The sequence below is a fragment of the Strix aluco genome, chromosome 4 (genome assembly GCF_031877795.1).
Source record: "Strix aluco isolate bStrAlu1 chromosome 4, bStrAlu1.hap1, whole genome shotgun sequence".
In the NCBI taxonomy this organism is placed as follows: Eukaryota; Metazoa; Chordata; class Aves; order Strigiformes; family Strigidae; genus Strix; species Strix aluco.
In genome coordinates this window covers 14,279,345-14,300,558 of record NC_133934.1, presented here as the reverse complement: position 1 = coordinate 14,300,558, position 21,214 = coordinate 14,279,345, and the positions used below count along the sequence as shown (strand labels likewise).

Genomic DNA, 21,214 nt, shown 5'->3' with positions numbered 1-21,214 from the left:
TTTAAGATTAAAGAGGTGAGTAAACAAAGAACAAAGGAGAAAACACAGGAAATATCTGCTCCTCAGGCAAAATAATCACAGAATCGCAGAATTGTCTAGGTTGGAAAAGACCTTGAAGACCATCCAGTCCAACCATTAACCTAACATTAACAGTTCCCTAAGCACTATGTCGACCCTACTCTTAAACACCTCCAGGGATGGGGACTCCACCACCTCCCTGGGCAGCCCATTCCAATGCCTAACAACCCGTTCTGTAAAGAAATGCTTCCTAATATCTGATCTAAACCTTCCCTGGCGCAACTTGAGGCTATTACCTCTTGTTCTATCACTTATTACTTGGTTAAAGAGACTCATCCCCAGCTCTCTGCAACCTCCTTTCAGGGAGTTGTAGAGGGCGATGAGGTCTCCCCTCAGCCTCCTCTTCTCCAGACTAAACAACCCCAGTTCCCTCAGCGGCTCCTCGCACGACATGTGCTCCAGACCCTTCACCAGCTTTGTTGCCCTTCTCTGGACGCGCTCGAGTAATTCAATGTCCTTTTTGTAGTGAGGGGCCCAAAACTGAACACAGGAATCGAGGTGCGGCCTCACCAGTGCCGAGTACAGGGGTAAGATCCCTTCCCTGTCCCTGCTGGCCACGCTATTTCTGATACAAGCCAGGATGCCATTGGCCTTCTTGGCCACCTGGGCACACTACTGGCTCATGTTCAGCCAGCTGTCAATCAACACCCCCAGGTCCCTCTCTGACTGGCAGCTCTCCAGCCACTCCTCCCCAAGCCTGTAGCGCTGCTGGGGGTTGTTGTGGCCCAAGTGCAGCACCCGGCATTTGGCCTTATTGAAACTCCTACAGTTGGCCTTAGCCCATCGCTCCAGCCTGTCCAGATCTCTCTGCAGAGCCTCCCTACCCTCGAGCAGATCAACAATCCCACCCAACTTGGTGTCATCTGCAAACTTACTGAGGGTGCACTCGATCCCCTTGTCTAGGTCATCAATAAAGATGTTAAACAAGAGTGGCACCAAAACCGAGCCCTGGGGGACACCACTCGTGACCGGCCACCAACTGGATTTAACTCCATTCACCACAACTCTTTGGGCCCGGCCATCCAGCCAGTTTTTTACCCAGAAAAGCGTGTGCCCATCCAAGCCTCAAGCAGCCAGTTTTGCCAGGAGAGTGCTGTGGGAAACGGTGTCAAAGGCCTTACTGAAGTCAAGGTAAACAACATCCACAGCCTTTCCCTCATCCAATAAGCAGGTCACCCTGTCGTAGAAGGAGATCAGGTTTGTCAAGCAGGACCTGCCTTTCATAAACCCATGCTGACTGGGCCTGATCATCTGGTTGTCCCACATGTGTTGTATGATGGTACTCAGGATGAGCTGCTCCATCAGCTTCCCGGGCACCGACATCAAACTGACAGGCCTGTAATTTCCTGGATCATCCTTCCGACCCTTCTTATAGATGGGCGTCACATTGGCCAATTTCCAATCTGTCGGGACCTCCCCGCTCAGCCAGGACTGCTGGTAAATGATGGAAAGCGGCTTGGCGAGCACCCCAGCCAGCTCCTTCAGCACCCTCAGGTGTATCCCGTCTGGTCCCATGGACTTGTGTATGTCTATGTGATGCAGTAGGTCACTGACTGTCTCCTCCTGGACTGTGGGGGCGTCATTCTCCCAGTCTCTCTCCTCTGGCTGAGGAGGCTGGATTCCCTCAATACAACTAGTCTTGTTATTAAAGACTGAGGCAAAGAAGGCATTAAGCACCTCAGCCTTCTCCTCATCACTTGTTACCATGTTTCCTCCTGCGACTAGCAGGGGATGGAGGCTCTCTCTGGTCTTTCTTTTGCTGCTCACATACTTACAGAAACATTTCTTGTTATCCTTGATTGCTGAAGCCAGAGTAATTTCCAGCTGGGCTTTAGACCTCCTGATTTCCACCCTGCATAGCCTCACAGCATCTTTGTAATCATTGTGAGTGGCTAGCCCCTGCTTCCAAAAGCTGTAAACTCTCCTTTTCTCCCTGAGTTGCAGCCAAAGCTCCCTGTTTAACCAGGGTGGTCTTTGTCACCGGCTTCTCTTACAGCACCTGGGGATGCTTCACAAACTTTTCATCAAAATTATCAGCCTGCTAATGAAAGTAAAATCGTATAGCCACCTTTTACTGAGTAGAATATGTATTTCATATATCCAATGTACATGACAACGAGTTATAATTCTGCAAAACTAGCTTAATAAATGCAATGGAGCGATAAGTAAAATATCTATATTTTTAACAATTCTAGTGGAAACTTTCAAAAACTTACTAATGCTTTTGAAGTTGGAGTTTTTTTACTTCATACTAATATCCTGCATAGCATAGCATTGCCATGATATTCAGCTGTCTAGTCCCCACTGATCTGAACAAGCTTGCCTCTTTCCTAAGCTACTAGTACACCTTATTTCTCTTTTCAGTTATTTGTTCAATGTAACCACACTAAAAAATTCTGCCACGAATTGAAACAGTCAGATGGCTGCTGCACATTTCCCTCTCTTTTCCTACTATAATTCCTACTATGTGGCCATACCTTGTTCTTTAGTAAAAGGTACTGAACAGCTCTAGGTGAACAGACAGCTCTCTGTTCCCAGAATAAACAGGAGAAGTTGACAGAGCATATTTCAAGCCTACAAAGATGCTTAAACTCATGTTGTCTGATTTTGTCCATATCATAGGTGAAAAGCTTACTTGACATTCTCTGCAGTGTTTATAAGATCGAATTTATTATCTTTCTCTTTGTAGTTCCTTTTCTTTTTTCCCTTTCAATTTTCTTTTTGGATTCAAATACAGAGTCCCTGAGTGCTCTCTTTCATTTTAGTTTGATTGGAATTGAATATTCATAATGATTTGCAGTATACCTCATTGAATGTACTTTTCTTAATATGTATTTTATGTCACTTAGTGTCTCTGGAGATATTTATATTATCATAATCCCCATAATATCTAAATGCATTTTGGATGAGTCTACAGCACAACTTTTCTTTTCTTGTCACTTCTGCTGACCTTAATTCAGTTTAAATCCATCTCTTTCTGAGCATTTCAAGTGGTTGCACTGCTCTTCACTGATCTCTTTTTGTCCCTTTTGTAATGGATATGTCTGCTTTTGGAGGTTGCTGCTGCAATCTCACCTAATTAGAAAGATGATGTTCTGAACAAGAACCTGGTTTGGTTTTGGGCACTAGTAACTGCTTGGTCACACAAGTCCTTTCACTTCTACATTTGATTCCTGCTCGTTATTACTGGCTTAGAATTACCAGTCCAAATGTCACTCCCAGTGAGTCAAGCTGCCTGAAGATTTGAGCATAGCAGGTCCAAGGTGATAATTTTTCTGTAGGCATACCTTCACATTCACTTTTTCTGAGAAAACAGTAGTCATACAAAAGCCATCATTTCAATAATGTGTTCCCTTCACAGTTTCATGGAGAAAAAAAAAAAGAAAAAAAGGCTGAGGAGTATCTGGAATCTCATTTTCAACGCCTGCCAGGAAAAATGGCCAAAGTTTTCTCAAGCAAGTAACCATACCATTGTAGAGGCTACACTTTACTAAATGGACATCCAACTTTGGGAATGAAAGTTTGTGTGTGGTGCATATATCAGAGCATTCTCTGTGCTGAAACATGGTCCTGGAAGATCAGGATAGCCGATGCAGGTCAGCACCATAGGCCAGCAATTCATTTCCATTTACAGAAAACTAAACACAAATACACCTCATAAAAACTAATCACATGTCAATTTATAGGCAGAGAAAAGAAAAATCTTCTTTTGCACATCTCAGACTTTGGAAAAGAACCAAAACTGTATGATTCTGAGCACCATGTAAGATTATTTTTTAATAGTTATATGGGACAAATCATATCTATGATAAATCAAGGCTGCGTAAGAGTTCATGACTGTTCAGTGATCATAGGGAATTGCCTTCATGATTTCTCTTCATCTCCTGCACTAACATAATCTCTCACTTGTTAAAAGTCTTCATAAATTAAGAATGAGTCATGAAGACTGAACTCCTCATCCTGTTTTAGGAAAGCATTTCGGAGCCAGTTGCTGAAGCAATGCAGCAACAAGCCGGTAATGCTATAACATTGTCATTGCCAGTCATTCTGATACTTTGTGTATCTCTATTGAATATATTCATAAATGAGTTGGAAAGGAAGGTGAATGTTGAGGTGACAAAGTCCACTTATGATACCAGAGCAGTCAGAACTAAATCTAACTGCAAAGAGCTACAGTAGATAATGATAGTCATGGTTCTGAGTTGGAGGGTAATAAGAAAATGGCAGCTGAAATTCAGTACTGATAAATGCAATGTTAGGAAAAAAAAAATCTAAACTTTACCTTTAGGACAATAGACTCTAAATTAGCTCCAGTTATGAAGGAGAGAGATTTTGAAAAGACTGTGGATACCACAGTGCTTAGTGGACAACTAAAAGGTTTTAATATGCTCAGAACTGCAAAGAAAGCTACAGAGAAATGAACTTCAGGATGTCATTGTGTGTATACAGATATATGTTCATATACATACAGCTGCATCTTCCATTCCATGTACAGTTCTGCTTCCTTATCCCCAAAAAGTTACAGAGGACTTAGAATAGTTGCAAAAAAAAGAAAAACAGGATTGACCAGAGCTGTGGCATGGCTCACATTGAAGTATTTCATAGACTTGAACTAGTTTAAACTCAGAGAAGAGGCAACTAAAAAGACAGATACTGACTAATGTGTTACAAAACTTACTGAGAAGATGACTAAGCAATTCACTCTTTCTGGTAACTCAAGGTCTCAAAGTTATCAGGCTGTAGGTTTAAAAGAAAACAAACCATGCTTTTTTTGTGCAATGCAGCATGTTGCAGAGTGATGTTTTAGATGCTAAACATATAAAAAGATTCAGAAAAGGATTAGAGAAATTAATCCATCAGGGTCTATATGATGTGAGACTTCCAATGCACTAATTGGTTTGGGAAGTCTGGAAATGTCAGAAGTAAGGGGGATGTGCCACAGCAGACATTTGTCTCCAATCAGCTTGTTCTCTGACAGTGTCCACTAGTGTCTGAAATGGGCCACTATGAGAGATGGGAACCTCTGTTAGGTGGAATGGCTGGTTATGTGTTTTTATGCTTTCTCACTGCTTATAAGGTGTCCATCTTCATATAGAGTCTTCATAATAGCACAAGGGTTGCACAGTAAAATGTACATATATATGTGTATATGTATGCATATATTGAAGTACATACATACATATCCATTTTGGAAATAGGGAAAGTAAAGCAAACTTAGAGCAGTAAGAGATTTAGGTAAGATTCACATTGTCCCTTGCTGTGTTTCAAGGGACATCAGGCACCCATCCCCTGGGAAGTCCTCAGAGTTGTGAAACCCAGCTGTGTCCCACCTGGGGCATAATACATACTCCTGTTGTGGGTGCACCTTAGTGACTAGCCTAGGCAGCCTGGTGTTCAATAGAGTGGCTTCTGTGGATCCCTGTGTTAGGCACACACCTTCACCATGAGTTGTGTAGGGAGGTTTGGTGATTAAATAAAGGCTGAGAATTACACGGTGCGATCACCAGTGAGATACCAGCTAAGTCTCCTTTGGGGATGTCCATCTTTCAGTGAATGAAAGAGCTGCACAGTTAACAACTTCTCGTGATTCTACGTTTTGGAATTTGGCAGAGAAATCTTGCATGAGAAAAAGGTGGAGAGAGATAAGCCATCAGATAGATCAGTACAGACTGTGGTTACTCCCTGGAAACTCACAGGCTTCCATTCCTGGAAGCCTGCTACTGTGAGGAGAAGGGTAGGGCTGAACCATCCTCTTCCCAGATGCGTATTCCAGTCTGAGAATCTTTATGGTCCTAATAATCAGGCAGATCCAGACTAGCTTTAGTGGTGGGTTGACCCTGGCTGGACACTAGGTGCCCAACAAATCTGCCCTATCACTCCCTTCCTCAGCTGGACAGGGGAGAGAAAATATAATGAAAGGCTCATGGGTCAAGATAAGGACAGGGAGAGATCCCTCACCAATTACTGTCATAGGCAAAACACTTGATTTGGAGATTTATTACCAATCAAGTCAGAGTAGGATAATGAGAAATAAAACCAGATCTTGAAAACACCTCCCCCTCCACCCCTCCCTTCTTCCTGGACTTAATTTCACACCTGATTTTCTCTACTTCCTCCCTCCCAGAAGTGCAGGGGGATGGAGAGTGGTGGTTGCAGTCAGTTCATCACACATTGTCTCTGCCACTCCTTCCTCCTCAATGGGAAGACTCCTCACACTCTTCCTCTGATCCAGTGTGGGGTCCCTCCCACAAGAGACAGTCCTCCACAAACTTCACCACTGTGTGTCCTTTCCATGGGCTGCAGTTCTTCACAAACTGCTCCAACATGGGTCCCTGCCATGGGCTGCAGTCCTTCAGGCACAGACTGCTCCAGTGTGGGTCCCCCATGGGGTCACAAGTCCTGCCAGCAAACCTGCTCCAGCGTGGGCTCCTCTCTCTCCATGGGTCCTGCCAGGAGCCTGCTCCAGCACAGGCTTCCCACGGGGTCACAGCCTCCTTTGGGCATCCACCTGCTGTGGTGTGGTGTCCTCCCCGGGCTGCAGGTGGAGATCTGCTCCACCGTTAACCTCCATAGGTGCAGGGCAGAGCTGCCTCACCATGGGCTGCACCACAGGCTGCAGGAGAATCTCTGCTCTGGTACCTGGAGCACCTCCTCCCCCTCCCGCTTCACTGACCTGGGTGTCTGCAGAGTTGTTTCTCTCACATATTCTCACTCCTCTTTTCTGACTGCTGTTGGTGTTGTGCAGCAACTTTTTTTTTCCCCTTTTTAAATACGTTATCGCAGAGGCGCTACCACCATCACTGATGGGCTTGGCCTTCACCAGTGGTGGGTCTGTCTTGGAGCCAGCTGACATTGGCTGTACTGGACATAGGGGAAGCTTCCAGCAGCTTCCCACAGAAGTCATCCCTGTAGCCCCCCCACTACATAACATTTCCACGCAAACCCAATACAGCTTTTCACATACCTTAATTCTTAAATTATTGACTGTACAGCTCCCATGGAGCTGCAGTTTCAATTAGAGATGCCACATCAAGGAAATCAGTGATGCTACTCAAGTAGGTTGCCACAGCTAATGTTTTCCTCATTCACCTCTGAACCAGGATCGTATTCTCAGCACCAGGGGAGAAGCATGAAAAGCCAAAAGAAGAAATGAGATGGGATTGAATGGCCACATCTCAGTGATGGCTGGCTGCCCTTTTGCCCAGTTCTGCTTTGCTGTGGCAGTCTGTCACACCAGTTCACTGTCACAGAGCTGCAGGCACATGCATCACCAGCATTGCAAAGGCAGAAGGCATTTCACAGGCATCACATTATTATTTGTCTTTAAATTCTAAGTCTGTTAGCAAAATTGTGCTTGTTGCTGTGATCTGCTGTTTGGTAACAGGCCTCTTCACTTCAACTCCTCTGTAAAATCTTCCTGCCCTGAGTTCCAGGGTCTTGGTGGGGATAGCAGTGGCTTAGAATATGTTTCCAGTAAAGTAGATCTAACTCTAGATGCTGATGAAGAATTGTCCTTCTCCCCATATATCTCATTTGGACTTGACCCAAAGGATCACTTACCTTGAAACTTTCACTAGAAGAATAACGGGAGAGAATATTTTAAAGCAACTCCTGTGATCTATCTATCCATCTGCTGACGGCTGAACAAAAGGGTGAGCCTGCATCCTTCAGGATACGCACCAAAGGCAGGCTGGGAAATGAATGTCTTTCTTGAGAATGAGTTTTGGTCTACACTGCTGAGTAACATCTTTATTCATGGGCAAGTGCCTGTAGGTTTTAAACTAGATTCTGGCTAGCTAGAAAGAAAATTTTCTCCCTGTGGTCCCACAAAGGCTAGTAACCAATAAGTTATTGGGAAATTTCATAGCTGTTTTTCCTCTTCCTTGTACATGAGGATCTGCAGACATATCTAAACTGGAAAAACTAGTTCACATTTTAAAATGTAGCTGAACAAGACAAATATTGTTTAGGATGCACCTGGTCTTGGACTGTCAACAACCCCCTTCTAAGAGACACCTATTTTACTAGTCTGAACACGGCTTTAATGTTAGCGTTAATCAGTTGTTTTAGTCTCATTTTCTTAAATGGCTGCACATCATTCGATGTTTTCATTTATTTACTTCATCTCTTCAGTCTTATTTTGCTTTATCAATTCCCAGGGTAAACCTGAGACCTCAAGACATTGCAGGTCAACATGCTACAGCATCCAGTATAATTTGTCACTTGACTTCCACATGCTAGTATTTCACATGTCACTCACACTGTATGTGCACCTGAACCAATTATGCTTGATTATAAATTGATGGTTGATAGAAAATTATATTCACAGGCATTTACTGGGTGTAATTACTCAGCAGGAACTATCAACCTGAATCAATTACCCATGGTGTAAGCATATTTCCCCGAGGATTTTTGGAAAGGGTAGGAGTAAATATCATGAGTGTCAGTGGTACAAGAAGACATCCGTGCTACATGGAGATACTTCCTCCAAAATTTTACTTTTCACATTCAACTGTAATAAAGCATAACTTTTAGTCTGTGCCTCAGTCATTTAAATTTAAATGGAGTTAAAACAGGGTTATTTGAATGATTACATGGTAATCTACTGAGTTATGAAAACACATATGTCAGAATGTATTAGGAAAACAGACCTGAGATGATGATGTTTCTATTGAAGCAGTCAGTACCAGCAGTACACATCTGAGGTCAAAGACAGACTGAGTTAAATATTGGTTAGACGCAGAACAACTCCTACCCCAAAGGGTGTACGCAAGATTTTCAGAAGTATCTGAAATAAATGGGAATTAGATGACAAAGTATTTTTCAAGATACAGTCCAAGTCATGCAGAAAAGCCATTGCTGGCAGACCCAGAGTCTGAATATGCTACAGGCACATCTGCATGGATGAGCAGGCAATTGCACCCCTGTGCTCCTCGGTGACTTCACTACCCAGCTCTTGGCAGTGTTTATCAGCGTGTGCTATGTTCCAGGCTGATGGGACTATTCAATTTCTGCACGCCTGAACAGTGTGGGTGTAAATTAGCTCTAATCCAGAAGTAAATTTGCTCTGCTAAGCAGTGCAGTATGTGGTGAGCTTATACAGCTGCTAGACAGGAAAGGCCTTGAATCTGTGGTTCAGAGGGGAAAAGTATCTCTATTTTTCTAGAGATGCAACAAGACTATATTCCTTTAAACTAATCAATTTAAAAATAATTTATTTAGTTTAAGCTCCTTTAGTAGTCAGTGAAGAGACACTTGTATCACCCAAGGCTGTTCTGCAACACATATGTTAGATAACTTTGGAACTAATTAATCTATGTTAGTGCCTCTATTTATCCTGTAGAGAGAGCCTGAACTAATTTTTCAGTTGGTTACATTTAGCTGGCATAAAATGCAACCCACAGTTGCAAGCTCATTTCATTTCTTGAAAACTAAATGCCTAGATGCCAGTCCAACAGGCACAGGTCATCTGTGGTCTGCTCTTGTGTGCCTGCTCTCTCTGAGCGTCAGGTAATTAAGGGCATCTCCTACAACACTAAACACCACTTGTCAGACAACTGCATTTGAGCCATGTGTACCTAGCCATAGGGGCAGGAGGCCAAGAACAAGTAAGTTATAAGTGTGAACAATATCAAGGAAGAGCTAAAGACTCACGACATTCACTCTTGTTAGTGATTTGATGAGGTTTCTACTTGGACCGAGGTCTCTCAAAATACATACCTCTTATTACTCAAACACACAGAAGCATTGTGTTTCATTTAAAGATGTTCTGCACGTGTTGGTTCTCTACACAGACTCTAGAGTGAGGGGAAATTATCTGAGCTTACAGACTCTAATTTTCAGTTTGGAGTTGTGTGACTCAGCGCTGACGTTGCTGAGTGATGAGTGTTGATTCTGCTCCAGTTGGTCCTTAAGTCTGCCCCAAGCTTCCTCTAATGCAGAGCAATATTGTGCCTTCCTTGTTTACTTGAAAATAATTAGCAAATTCATACACTTTTCAGTGATTTCTGTTTTCCTGAAAGCACTACTGAGATCACTCTGAGCAAGCTAAAGAAAAGAAAATCCCACTATTAACTCTGCCATGGTTACTTTTCCCTTGTTAGGTCTAAAGAGGGTTTTTTTAATAAAAAAGAACATTAGCTATATACAACTGTCTTTTGAGATTGCTTTAATTAGCTATATAAATAGTTAAGTTAATTAATCAGATCGCCACAGTTGGGATTCTTCTGAATTCTTCCTCATTTTTTGGGTGTTTAACTCTCCTTCTTCCATTTTTACTCTTTTTTTTTTTTGTTCTTATCCTGCATTTTCCACTTTCACTGTTGTTTTCTGCCAATTTTTTAAAGGCAGAATATAGGCAATCTTCCATACTGCTCAGTTGTTAGTATGGTCCCTGGCATAATTTTTCCCAGGCCAAAATCACTCTATGAAGGAATTCCCTTCATGTTTCAGAGGTTAGCATAGACCAAAAGCTGCCTAATAGGCAGCTGTAATAGAACAACTCTGGTTTGAAGATTAGAGAGCTTAGCCATATGGATTCAAGACACCCTGTGCCACTTAGTTTCCAGGCATCAATCCTTGCACCATGTTACCTTCTGGTGTGAATATAACCAATGCCTAAAATACAGAAATGACATTCCCATGTAGCACTCTATTTGCTGCCCGTCATGAGAACCCTCCCAGGTACTGCTGGGGAATGGGAAGTGGATGAACAGTTTGGCAAATGTTCAGGTTACCAGGTAACTTAATCTTATGCAGGATTATTGTATCAACTAGTTCTGATATATGTTGCTATGAAATCAGAGCACTTCTTTTGAAATTGGGGAATTTTGCAGAATTTGGTCAGAGACACCTCTGTTCACGTGTCCTAACCATATGCCAACTCCTAACCCTGCACCCTGGTTTCCTTGGGAAGCAAACCTGAGCATAAAAGGGCAAGATGGGATCTGAAGCTCACACCAACGGGATGTGGACAATCCAGGAGTATCGTATTTGTTCTTTTTTGTTATCATCTTTCCTTAAGATTTACACCGAACAAAGCCTAGTGTTTTCTTCTTTATGGATTAAAATGTAAAATAAGCAAATTTCCTGAACTTCTATTCAACTCATCAGCTTATTTTTTGGTAACTTTTTAAAAAAGAAAGCAAATACAGGAATTTTCACTCATTTCTTATATATTTGGTAGGTTTTTGGTTTTGAAAAATAAGAACTATCTTTCTAAATATGTTTATTCAGTTAAAAATAACCTGATCAGGATGCTTTGCTCACTTCTTCTTTTTTATTTTACCTTTTCACTAAAAAATGTGGTTGAATGAAAACCTGGCAGATGAGAACTAGTAAGCAGAATAATGGAGATATAAGAGAAAGAGTAACACTCATTTACAATTGTAAAATACTGCCAGCTTCTTCAATTTTCACAAAAAATAGAACACAGTAAAGAACCAATTTATAAGAGAAACCTTTAAAAATGCAGACAAAAAATTATTAAGGGTCCATGTATCAAACTCCATTCTTATTCCTCACAGTGGCATCCAGATGACAAGCCAAGCTGTTTATTGGCCCAGAAATCATGCTCTGTTATCAATATTTCTACTGTCTGCCTGCAATTGATGTTAAAATGATGGCAGAAAAATAATGGGGGAAGTTTTCAAAGCAGACTATAAGATGCACATGCATATAACCTATTATTTTTGAAAATATATGTGCACACTGCAGGACCTACATACTACTGCCAAAAAATTGCCCTGATTTTGTAGTATGTGCACTTTTACTGATGTGCATGAGCTCCTATCAAGCTTAAATAAAGGATTTTACAAAATATAAGGTTTTACATGAGCTTGGGCAAGTGATTGTTTTTCTGGCTAAAGCATGAAAGATTGTGGGTGCCATGACCATTTTTACTCAGTGTCAAACCAAGGGAACAGTCTTTTTGGGACTGATCCAGAAAATGAGCTGGTATGACCAACATTGTTAGCTTTCACCTGTCTACCACCTACTTGTCACTGAACACTCATTATTTAGGTCGGAGAGGTAAACCAAAACATATGCCTTCTCATGATTGTTATACCAGTATGTAAAGTTTAAGCTACCCAGCAGCTTTCTGTTTGTACTTTCTATCACACTCCAAGTTCCCAATACCAAGGGCTGGACTTTGAGGTGACAGTGTGAGTCCTTTTGAGTCTTCACAGTCCAAATCCTTCTGTTCTTTCTCAGAACAAGTTGCTCTGCATAAAACCACTCAAAAATGTGAGGAACACAGGAATATACTCTACTTGTTCCACAAGGAGGAAATAAGCAAGTCTTATTGCTACAGTTAGACTCCAAAGTCCCATTAAGTCTTTCTTTTTACACCTTTTGGCTGGAAATAAAGGAGATGGGTGGGAACATAGTTTGCAGAGCCCTAGAGTGCCATAAATTTACCAAATTGTTTGCGTTGAGAGTTTCATCTTTGTGTAACAAAGCAGGGAATCCAGTTCTGATGAGGGATACAACCAGCCACTAACCATCTCCATTTCTTTAGAAAGCAAATTATGGACCATTTGGTAAAATGGTGCTTAGTAATGATCAAGGCAGATTAGTTGTTTTCAGGAACAGTGGTGGAGTGAGAAGAGTTAAAGCATCACCACCTTGAGGAAGCATTACTGTTGACCACACCTGATTTGTTCACCCAGGCATTTTTTGCTTGTGTTTGTATACACATTTTGTTGAATCATTACCACACTGAGTAAAAACTAAAATTACAAACAAATAGTGGCAATAGCAGTGGGCACCAAACTGACACCTTGCCTTCCTCAGTGCCAAGATATCTCACTCCAGCCTTCGCTGTCTGCAACTAGCTACTATCTTGGCTAGACATGTAGGGTATCCCCAGTATCCCTGTGAGATATTGCTACAGTGAGGGTCCTCTTACTTTATGGAGTCCACCTCTACATCATTATAGCACTCTGTAAAAATTATTTTCAATTTGGCTGGAATTTTCCAACTCCAGAATATCCAGCAATTTTTAATTTTATGGCATAACTTCCACATTTCTATTTTCTATGACCAAGATATAACAAAACAATGCCTGTGTCTGTCACTTTCTGGTTTCTTCTAACTCCTTTACAAAATTTCTTTGCTAGATCTTTTCTATCGAGGACAAAAAGTTCTTAGTGTCGCATTTTGAAAGAATACTATCTTCCAAAGGGTCCGTATTTACCAGCTGGTATTCTACAAATACAAGATTTGGACATAAGGATCTTTGCTGTTTTTCTGAAATCCCCCTTGTAACTTCTGTATCTGTGCTACAGTAGACAAAACACAGTGGCATACACAGAGATATGCAGCTGAAATAGATCCTTTCTGAGCACAGCCATTCTCCATGACAGATATGTTATTTTCTTCTTCTGATTTGGACATGTTCAGAATTAGCCTTCTAGAAGGCCATCTGGACAAGACATCAGCATTACTTCTGTGTAGCTGCTAAACCACAGAACTGAGGTGGTTTTCTAACTATTTAGCAAGCTGTCTCCCAGGATCCATGAATTTGAAAAGCTAGTATAGATATGCCTCGTCTGTTCTGACCTCAGACCCCCTCCCTTGTGAAGAATAACCAGGATAAATATTCCATGGATTTATCTACTCTTTGGGGCTTCTTTCAAGGGATGTAAAAGTTTCCATTAATAGAACTTTTTTTCCTACAATGAAACTACAGTTTCTAAAGCTCATCTTATTATGCTCACCCTTTCCCCAAACGAAAAGCAAAAGCATCTGTTTTCTCCAGCAAAGTGTTTGAAATATCAATAGGCCAGGGTAAAATGCTAAATCTAGAAATGGTAAAGCAAATCCACTGTCCACTCAGACCATTCTCTTTCCTCCACACCCAGGACACTGGGTTTGCAACACTGGCAAACTCACTTGCAAATTTTCTGTAATAAAAATTTTCCTATAGGACCTAGTATGTGGGGGAGTTTCAGAGGAGTGGTAGTTCTGCCTGGCTTGAACTCTCTTTTGTCTGTAGAAACTCTGTCCTCAGTGAATGCTGAGTGCATGTCCATTGAAACATTTCTCATTTCTGAGGCTTCAGTTTCATACTGACAGCCTGGCAAGACACACAGCTGCACAAAAGTGTTATCATGCACCAAGGTATCTGGCCAGAGCAAACAGATGAGTGATGGGCAGTGTAACAGCCTCCATAAAGGAAGCATGGCAGCTACATTTTGTAAGCCTGATGCCGCTGCTCTATATTGCTATAGGTTTTTTTTGACCAACAATTTTTCCCTGTCCTTTGAATGCCCTTCCACTCACCAATATCTGATTCAAGATCCAGCACTGGAAATCAATACTTCAGGAACTCTATTATAATATCTGAGTATCAAGATAATAAGAATCTTAAAAACCTTTCCATAGCTCACATGGACACCTTCTCTTTACCAGAAATACCCATGAAGCCCAAGACTTGACTGAAGGTTCCAGTTACTTTTCTTGATGCATTCCTGTAGTGGTTGGTACAGCCTCCTCTTCCTCGCTGCTGAACAGGAGGTTGTTCAATGCTCAGTGCCACACGCTATCAATATTGCATGGATCAATGGTGAAAGGAAGGAAAACTCATCTTATCTCTTGTTTGGTTCAGCAGAACCACTCTTAATTCCCAGCATAACTGCCTCCGAGACTACTTATGTATTTGTACAGAATTGTCATGGAAGAAATGTAATAGACACTGTTCAAACTCATTTTCATCCTCTTTCCTGAAGGTTTTTTTTTCATATGTCTATCCAATAGAACCACTTGTTCACTTTTTTCATTCACAGATGACCATTTTACCATTTATTCTCAGTCAATAGTATTCAGCACAGGAACAGCTACCTGGTTCAGATCCACAAGTAAGTCCCTATCAAGCCATTCATTCTCCCTGGGCCTTTATCAAGTTATCACAGCCTGTAGCTGCATCACCTTAAAGGCAAAATAAGTCATTCACTGCAAAGCAGTTTCCTACAAATGATTTAATGCACTACTGCCGTTTTTAAACAGAATGGCCCAGACTGCATTTATTTGGCCATGATTACAGGAACCATGTCGAGGTACCCATGTTTTTGAAAAGCTGAAAACATCTGATGGAAAAGTGCTCCATCTCTGGCACCAAGGAATCAAGAATTCATGAACAAGAGATAAAATTCACTTCTGCAACTGTTCAACATTTTAACTGAAGAGACTGCTTGTGCTCACACAGCTGCTGTGGTGAGATTTGTTTAGGTCTTGACCTGAGCATATTTGCAGTTTGGAGATAGATTGAAATACAGACCAATTGCCTTATTTTATTTTCGCTGAAAGTACAGTGGTTTGGGAGGAGAACTTAGTCTCTTAGCAAATCTGAAATTTTGACAGTTATGTTGAATCTGCAACTTTTTATCCTTTTTCATTTAACTTATCTACCAAGCAGCCTAAAGACAAACTTTAAATATTCTTCTTCACCTAGTGAACAAAGCTGAGCTATTAGCTCTTCCCTGATGGTCCCCAGGTTTGCTGCTGGGTTTCATTAGATGTTTGTGATTTTCACTTTGGCCTGCCATAGTTGTAGCAGTATTTTTTGCTTCAGTATTATATTTTTCCATGCTAGCTTTTAGCCAGTCTGCTCTCTTTACTTTTGTATTTTTATATATTCAATAATGCATATATCCATAATTACATATGCAGTATAATTACATCTTGCTTGATTATATATGCCACCTTCTTTTCTTAATCATCACAGACATCAGACTGTAATTCCCCATTTCATTCAGGCCTGTGAGGCACAGAGCAGTACTTAAGAGGCACAAAGCTCTCAGCTTCCATCATTCTCGGCAGCAGCTGCCTCAACATCTGATGTGCAACTGCAAGCAAAGTCCCACGTTGCTTGGCACATTCCTGCTCACTGCATCCTTTTCCTAATCAAGAGCTCAAGTACAAGCCTGTAATATGCTCTGTCACCAGTTTATCCAGAAAAATCTCCCATGGGCATGGGTTTGATAAGAACACAAGGTTTCAGTGTTCTTTTTGTTTCTGTTTCTTAGTCACAACTTATCCAGCTCAGATGACTAGAGCTCCAAACCATGTGAGATTTCTGGACAAATATAATTTCCCCTCAGCTTCACGCCCCTACATTTTCTCTACTCATCGAGAGAGAAGTTGAGGCACAGAAAAGGGCTGTAATTTGTCCGAAGGGTGACAGAGGTAGAAACAAAATCAACACCTCCTGATTCTTAGTCCAATTCCCCAGCCCCCAGGGCACACTGGTAAGTAGGTGTTAGTATGCCCATAACGCCTTACAGTGAAGTCTTTAATGTAATTTTAATCACTGAATAAAGTGATCAATAAATTATTAAATAGTTAAATAACAGTTAAATTTTTACTACATCATTAGGTTAATAACCTATTGCTTACTTTGATAATTTGTAAATATGGGTAGTGAACCTAGATACAGAAAATATCTGAAAAGGGAATACAACAAAGCACTTCTAAAACAATGTATTTCTTTAGCACTTTCAAACCCGCATAAACTAATTATGCTTCAGTAATAGACCTGGGGAGTAGGAACAGGATAAAAGAAAATAATGGAAATAAATAACAATAGAATCCACCTCTGTAGAGAGTGGGAAGTACGAGGCTGGTCAGTGGTATCATTTGAACTCAGCATGGGCTTCATTTCTCTCCTTTTTCTGCTGTCCTCCTTACATGCTGCCTTTGTGCCAGTTTGAGTGGTTTAAAAAAAAAAAAAAAAAGAAATCAGAGTTTTCCTGCTGTATGCTGTTACTGAGAGACTTCTTATTTCCTCATTAATTTTAGCAGTACAGTAAATGCCTTCTTTTCCAGCATTTTATGAACCAAGTAAACATTAAACAAATTCAGGGAGAAAGTGCTTGCATGTCTTAGACCAACACAATGATTCCTCAGATCTTCATACAGTCAAAATTTGTCTCACTCCACTATTTAGCTGTTTGCATATGGTTGCAACCCACAGTCTGCAACATGAGTTTCCAAGCATGGTAGCCTTTTCTCTTGATGCCTACAAACTCCTTAGTCTTGTAAGGGCCAGTAGCTCAGACTCTAAGGTGTTTCAAGACTTTGTCTCTTTCAATTACTCTCCTGGTAGTCCCCTAGATCTTTCTTGAAGTCTTTATTTAAAAAACAAAACAAAACAAAACAAAACAAAACAAAACACCACATTTGCTCTCTTCCATTTCTTGATGCCAAGACAGTTTCGACAGTAAGTTACATGCACCATTCAGCTGTGCAGGAATTGTATATTTCAATTTTCTAAGAGCCCTTGGGTGAAAATCCACTGTCTTGATGCTTTGTCAACATTCATTTGAACAACTGGTTCTAAAGCTGTTTGACTGATGATTTGACTGGAGATGATGGACAAATTTCTCATAAAGAAAGGAATGTCCCTAAGTTCATTTGCCATGAGCATTGGTGAAGATAATTCATTGTCTTTAGAGCTAGGGATTCATAATTCTTGTGCTATCCTTTAATCTCAGTCATCCTGTAGGCTCATGGGTAATCATCGTAGTTATGGCGCACTTGAAAACGTTACCATTAGTGTAAATGCTTTTAGCAATTTGTTCCTCTAATCTTTCTTTTTTTCAGTCTGCCTTATAGGTTTTTGTTCAAAGTGCTTGTGTTTGTGCTCTTTTAAACTTAACCTATTTGGACAGTGTTTTCATTATTTTTACTTCAAATAGTCTCCTTTATTTCTCTAACTATGACAGAATTTTCATGTCCTTTCACATTTTCTTCCAAGTCTTCAGTATGGTGTGTCTACAGTCTGTATGCCACCTGGAAGTATTTTAGCCTTTGAAACTGACCCTTTACATTTCATTTTTGCATGTTTTTCCATTATTGAGTATTTTCTCCATATTAAATGTTACTTGCAAAGTTTTTTTGGAGTATATCGTATAGACCACTCATAATCACTGTAACAAAGAGATTCTTCCATAGTGTCTCTTGGTGCCTTTTTTGGAAATACATCAACAGCTGTTTCTCATTTTGAGAAAAGACACAGTCAGAGAAAAATTCCTCCAAAAGAGCAGCTGTTCATGTTTTTTTAAAAAAATGGTCTCTACCTCATAGCTTCCAATGAATCTTTACACCCTTCTTGAAAGTACTTACACTGTGTCTGTTTGGGGGAAAACACTGAATATCACATGAATCACAGTAAAATCACAAAAGTTGATACCGGTGTTCAACAGAAATGCTGAGAAGCTTGATGATAAAATGATTACTGGGGACTACTTGGGCTGTTGCTGTTGTCTAGAAAATTATGTCAAAAGAAAATAACATTTTTTTGTTGATCCTTGAAACCACCTAAGAGGCTTTGATGACATATGAAGTAATAAGAAGAAGAATACTGAATATACTTTCACTTCACATTTTTTTCTATTGTACTGGTGGAGGTTACTGGTAATTTTAGTAGTACAGCAGAGGAGATTGTGTGCTATTGTGTGACCAGTCAACAACTGTCTCGAGCTACCTGGAGGTTTGGTCAAGTTACAGTTTGAGCAGAGGTGCTAAAGGCAGAGAAAACACTCTCCTCTACTGGAGATTTATGATAGGCTTTAATGGGAGTAGGATTTGACCAAGATCAAGACCCAACTGCACATATTCATGAGGAAGCAATCATCAGTGTTTAGAAGAAATGGCAGCTATGAAGCTCAGGGAGTTAACAGAGATCAAATGGTGCAGGAATCTGTTTTATACACATGCACATGTGGCTATCCACAGGACAGGCAATGGCTGTCATTCTGATACAGTTATCTGCACATGATAGCTATATCAATGTTTTTAACCTTTGGCAGGTTAAGAAGACAGCATGATCAAAGTGAACAGACTTCCAGCATGGATAGCAGAGCATCCCTTCAGAGCCACGAGAAACTCCAAGATGGACGTAACAACAATTTGCTGGGACACGGCTGCACAAGAGGCTGCAGCAGCTAGTAAGCTACGGCCCTGCATACACTTCCACCCTGGCAGGGTGAGGAAAGGTCCTCTCTGCCCATGCTTTCATCTTTACCCCTCGGATCCCAGGACATCTGACTCCTCCAAAAGCAGGTTCCCCAGCCAAGGACAAACCCACAGAGCACACTGGCTGAGACTTTCCACATACGACCCTGCTCTTCTTTAGACTCTGCCGCTGGAAAAATGACCATCAGCAACAAAATACAGTTTTATAAGTAAGCGAGACTTTCCTTTTCAAAATCCTGGAAGAAAACTTGAAACAATTCATTAGGCAGCCTCTCAAAGATTGCCATGTTTCTGGCTACTTGCAAGAGACAAAGTTATATTGGGGCCAGCTTTATCTTGAAGGCTTTACATTACTCTCTCTTGTCTCCATTAATTAAAATGGTCCAGTTTGGAATTTTGTGAAACTGCTAGACACAGCCATTTCTGAGCACCTGCTGTTGAGTTTATAACAGATGTATATGATATAAATACGTAAATGTAGTGTCAAATAGGCCAAACACTGAATAATTTCATTTAAATACTCGAAGCCCATTGGAAAAGTTGCAGCGTGAATGTATTCACATTGTTCTTTAACTTCATGCATTCTGCTTTGTAGTAAAAGATGTGACCCTGGCCAAGTCAAAGTTTTGCTAGTGACTTTAGTGGATGCAGGATCAGACACATTAGTAGTGTATGATAACCATGACAAAGAGAGACCTTTTTATTCATAACAATGGCTGACTGAGCCAGAGTTGAAAAGCAGCTTAGTAAAGAGAGCTAGAAGCATTAAGAATTTGCTCAGATCCATAGTTAGATGTTATAAAATGTGAAGTTACATGTGTCTGTGTTTTCATGGATCTATTCTGGATGAGAACCATCTTGAATAGAAAGAAACATACTTTATCCGAAGTATGACATATTATCCAAAGCTGACATGAAAGTCTTTTTTTTTTAAACAGCACTCACAATTCTAAATATTTATGGTATTTTACAACTTGTACATCCACATTTTGATAATAAATCTGTGCTTGTTCTGTCTTATTGTGCTTTTATTTTTAAGGGTAACTATCTGTAGCAAATTTCATTTCAACTTTAAAAAAAAAATAAGTTAGGTCTTTGGAAGTGAAAAACATTTTCTTTGTAACTATTTTTATGGTATTGTTTCCATTCTATCTTTTACAAAACAAAGTTCTTTGTAAGTGAATCTATTTTAAAATTTGGTTTCACATTATATGTAATATTTGTCACAAATTTTTCACAAAATACAGATTTTTATCACCCCATGAAATGATATGGTTTTCCTATCAACAACAGAGCAGTTTACAAATGTACTAAGGTAAAGATTTTACATTTGTCATGAGCATGGTGTTGGTCTGCTTGCTTAATGTGGGCATAGACTAAAATAATTATATGATCAAGCAAAGGAGCAGAGTTTCTCTGGTCATGAGACAACAGATTTCATTGCCCAGAATAAACTATTTCGTGTCCATCCCTTCTTTTTTTTTTTAATTTTTTATATTTTTTTTTTTTATATTGCTTAATATTAGTTTCACTTGGGAAGGACCAAAGTGGATAACATTTCACATAATTTCTGGAAATGCCTATTGTTCAGTTCCAATCAAAATGCATTATGATCTTGAATCTTGATCTGGATCTTGATCCTGGAAAGAAATGAAAGGTTTTATTTACTTCAGTAGTCCTACAGGAATTAATGGTACTACTCATAAGTAAATTCTTGCAGGATCCATGATGTATCAGGTAATATAGATTAGAGCCATGGAGTTTTTGGAAGCAGGGCCAGTAATTTATTAAGATTTTTCATGTAAAATTTTCCAATTGAAAAACATTTGGGAAAAAAGGCAATTGCACATTTGCTTTTTTCTATGATTACAGTTGTTTTGGGCTAGAAGAGTTATTGTGGGTGATCTTGTACAACATCAACCATATAGGATGCAACTATACTAGCACCTTAATTTAGGCTGGGAAGGCATTTCTGAAGTTAATGTCTCAACCATACAGCTCTACTGCATTTTGGTTCATATTGTAGCACCCAAATCTGATACTTTTTGGATGATACAAAACCAGAAGATGTGCTCCAAGAGAGCACTTATTGCCATCCGCCCAGGCTTGGGCCTGTAGACCACAGGAACAGGTGAGAGCAAATCTGAAATTAAACTAC

General features: G+C 40.3%; 1 protein-coding gene across 1 annotated transcript in view; it reads left to right on the top strand.

Annotated features, from left to right (window-relative positions):
* The window catches only part of STK32B (serine/threonine kinase 32B), a 182,871-nt gene extending 162,800 nt beyond the window's left edge, over positions 1–20,071 (top strand). Inside the window, exon 12 of the mRNA XM_074821356.1 lies at positions 18,891–20,071. Coding sequence (XP_074677457.1) covers positions 18,891–19,029 — 139 coding nt within the window. The 3' untranslated portion in view covers positions 19,030–20,071. The remainder of the gene's footprint in view (positions 1–18,890) is intronic.
* The last annotated feature ends 1,143 nt before the right edge of the window (positions 20,072–21,214 follow it).